The sequence below is a fragment of the Priapulus caudatus genome, unplaced genomic scaffold (assembly GCF_000485595.1).
Source record: "Priapulus caudatus unplaced genomic scaffold, Priapulus_caudatus-5.0.1 Scaffold1361, whole genome shotgun sequence".
Taxonomy (NCBI): domain Eukaryota; kingdom Metazoa; phylum Priapulida; class Priapulimorpha; order Priapulimorphida; family Priapulidae; genus Priapulus; species Priapulus caudatus.
Genome location: NW_014578422.1, coordinates 38,643 through 42,167, shown reverse-complemented (window position 1 = coordinate 42,167; position 3,525 = coordinate 38,643). Strand labels below are relative to the sequence as shown.

Sequence of the window (3,525 nt, the reverse complement as noted above, 5' to 3'; positions counted from 1 at the left end):
ATATCACGTGATATTTAATGACATATATATTTGTCAGACAATATAATATATCTGATAGCAGACGATACTTTGCAGAAGATAGCACACAGCGGAAACAAGAACATACGTAAAAAAAAAAAAAAAGAAAAAGAAAAGAAAAAAGAAAAAAAACAAGGCCAAAGAAGAAAAAAGAAGAAAAAGAAGAATAAGAACGAAGAAAAGAGAGCAGAGGACGATGAAGAAGCGAGAGTGAGACGTGTTCAGCGGTCGAGTTGTGTCGTGTGTCTCTATCGCGTACCGTACAGAGTGTTGGCAAGCTTGCAGCAGATGTCAAAGAACTCTCTCATTGCCTGCAGCTTCTTGATGAAGAAGATGTCCTCTAGCAGACTGAGTATCTCCTCACCAAACACACACATCTGTCACCAAACATAGACACATCTGTCACGAAACACACATCGGTCATCAAACAGGCACAGCTGTCACGAAACACACTGACCTGTACCCAAACACGCACATCTGTCAACAAACGACACATTTGTCATTGAACACAAACAGGTGTCAAGACACAAGAGAGGCCTACACGCATACGTGCAGGCATACATATGTATGCATACAGACATACATGTACACAGGCAGGTAGGCAGCCATGCCTATAGACCCCCTCCCTCTCTCCCGTACATATAGACTCCTTCCCCTGTACCTGTAGGCCCCCTCCCCCTTCCCTGTACCTGTAGGCACCCTCCCCTTCTCCCATACCTGTAGACCCCTATCTCATACCTGCAGGCCCGCTATCTCATACCTGCAGGCCCCCTATCTCATACCTGTAGACCCCTATCTCATACCTGCAGGCCCACTATCTCATACCTGCAGGCACGCTATCTCACACCTGCAGGCCCACCTATCTCATACCTGCAGGCCCACCTATCTCATACCTGCAGGCCCACCTATCTCATACCTGCAGGCCCACCTATCTCATACCTGCAGACCCCCTATCTTATACCTGCAGACCCCCTATCTCATACCTGCAGGCCCGCTATAAGTATCTCATACCTGCAGGCCCGCTATAAGTATCTCATACCTGCAGGCCCGCTATAAGTATCTCATACCTGCAGGCCGCGTGCCTCACGCACGACGTCTATCTTCCTCCACAGCGGCGGCGGCTCGAGCTCGGTGAACGCGGCCGCGACTTCGGCGTGCACGTCCGACAGACGTGTGAACAGCCCGTTGAAGCCCATGAGCAGCATCTGACCGGCGGTCATCTCGGCCGTGACGGTGGCGCCCCCGTCGCCGCGCAGCAGCGCCGCGAAGCCGCGCTTCAGGGCGTCGACGACGGGAGCGGTCTCGCTGTCGACCTGCGACAGCAATGAGCGAGAGACGCGGGGTTACCACGGCAACGATGAGTGAGAGATGCGGGGTTGCCGCGGCAGCGACGAGCGACTGATGCGGGGTCGCCGCAGCAACGACGAGTGAGATGCGGGGTTGCCGCGGCAACCGCGACAGTTAGCGTCGAGGCGTTTTATTTTTCGACTTCATCACGTCGCGTTGAAACACGATGACGTTACAGACAGTAAAACAATTACTGATATGATAAATCAATTTTTTCATGTTGTAACACATTATCAAATCAGTTTGATCAGATTTTTCGATGATATTACGATGACATTGTTGTCATCAATCCCAAACCATTCGTAGATCGTATAATTCTATCGGAAGTTATACAGGTTCATCGCATTATCAGCTCAGTTTGGCAACTTTACCGATACAATTGCAATACTATTGCACTAATGGTCATCTTTATTGATAGAACTTCAATGCAGTAGTCCAGCAGTAGTAAGGTCTTCGTGGTTAGGATATCGACCATGAGTGGCAGAAGTTCTACCCACCACCAGCTGGCGCTACCGATCCACACGCTTACCTGGCCGATACCCATGATGATGTTGCGCATCTTCGTGTCCATGTGACCGAGGAGACTGTCCAATGGCATGCCGGCGTCGTGCACGAGGCGGTTGAGCGTTGCCACGGCAACGGCGACTGACGGCTCCTCTGATTGGATGCGCTTGCAGGCTTCTGGCAGGATGATCTTTCTGAAGTTTGTGTTCAGATCCTACGGCAAGACAACAATCGGTGAATGATGGCGACATCACAGCGCCACCTAGCGACACGTGTGGTAAAAACAATGCAAGATAATGCATTATATTAGCAAACTAAAATATCATACTATTTATTATAAATATTTATTCATACATTTATTTATTGATTGATTAATTTAACTCTTTATATATTACGTAGTAGAGTTAAATATATGTGCATAATCAGAAGTGAATAAAAACAGCACTTGTTTTCATTCACTCCCTATACAACGTGAGTGCGGGTAACGTGGCGCCACCTGCAGGGCGAGGTAGACGTGATGTGTGCCGCGCGTGACCACAGTCGCCCGCTGCGCGAGCTCCTCCAGGGCCCCGCCGGTGGCGGCGAGCGAGTAGTGCTGCTGCAGTAGCGCCACCAGCTGGCAGACGTTGGCACTCATGCTGCACAGCTCGTCGAGGAACCAATCTCCGTCGCGCGACGTCAAGTCCATCAGGCGATCGCCGGCGGCTGCGTGGGAGGATGGAGGGGGTGAGGCGTCAGTGTGACACACGTATAGATGCGCACGCGCACGCGAACGAACTGATTTCATTAGAAAACTATTTCGTTTCATTTCGGTTGCCCCGAATTAAGGAGATCCCGATTAAAAATCCGAACAAAACCCGTCGATCCGTAATCTTGATCGTGATCCAGATGCAAAGCAATGCTAAAATAGCTCAATCAACATTTACTGACAAAAGTCAAGATCTTGATACAAAACACACTAATCGAAAACGTCTCGATTGATAAACCCAAGCGAAAACTCCCAATCAATAAACGTCATCAATAAACCTAATCAATAATCAGCAACCAAACTGCCAAGCAGCATTTACATGCTTTTACATTATCTCAAATTAAACCTCGTCACGCGCACACCGATCACCGGCACGCCGCGATGCGGACGACGAACACCAGGGGGCGGCGGCGTACCTGCGGCGGCGCCCTCCATGACGAGGTAACGTTTGTTGAGAGCGCAGAGCGCGGTGATGATGACACTGGCGAGGCTCACCGATCCACTCGTCCTGTTCTCTGTAACACAGCAGTCGGGGGTTCCCACGATGAGCGACGAAACACACAGACAGAGGGCGCCACCACGAGCGTACCACACGTAAACAATGATGGCGCCACCGCGTGTGACTCGCAATAATATACAGAGGCAGAGGGCGCCACCACGAGCGTACCACACGTAAACAATGATGGCGCCACCGCGTGTGACTCGCAATAATATACAGAGGCAGAGGGCGCCACCATGAGCGTACCACACGGAAACAATGATGGCGCCACCGTAAGTGACTCGCGATAATATACAGAGGCAGAGGGCGCCACCATGAGCGTACCACACGGAAACAATGATGGCGCCACCGTAAGTGACTCGCGATAATATACAGAGGCAGAGGGCGCCACCATGAGCGTACCACACGG

The 3,525-nt window shown here is 50.7% G+C and overlaps 1 protein-coding gene across 1 annotated transcript in view; it reads right to left on the bottom strand.

The window, feature by feature from the left end:
- The window catches only part of LOC106816372 (serine/threonine-protein kinase SMG1-like), a 49,263-nt gene that overhangs the window by 7,545 nt on the left and 38,193 nt on the right, over positions 1-3,525 (bottom strand). The window contains exons 12-16 of the mRNA XM_014820970.1: positions 3,034-3,132; positions 2,366-2,574; positions 1,895-2,083; positions 1,086-1,331; positions 278-395 (exon numbers count right to left, since the gene is read on the bottom strand). Of these exons, the coding sequence (XP_014676456.1) occupies positions 278-395; positions 1,086-1,331; positions 1,895-2,083; positions 2,366-2,574; positions 3,034-3,132 (861 nt within the window). The remainder of the gene's footprint in view (positions 1-277; positions 396-1,085; positions 1,332-1,894; positions 2,084-2,365; positions 2,575-3,033; positions 3,133-3,525) is intronic.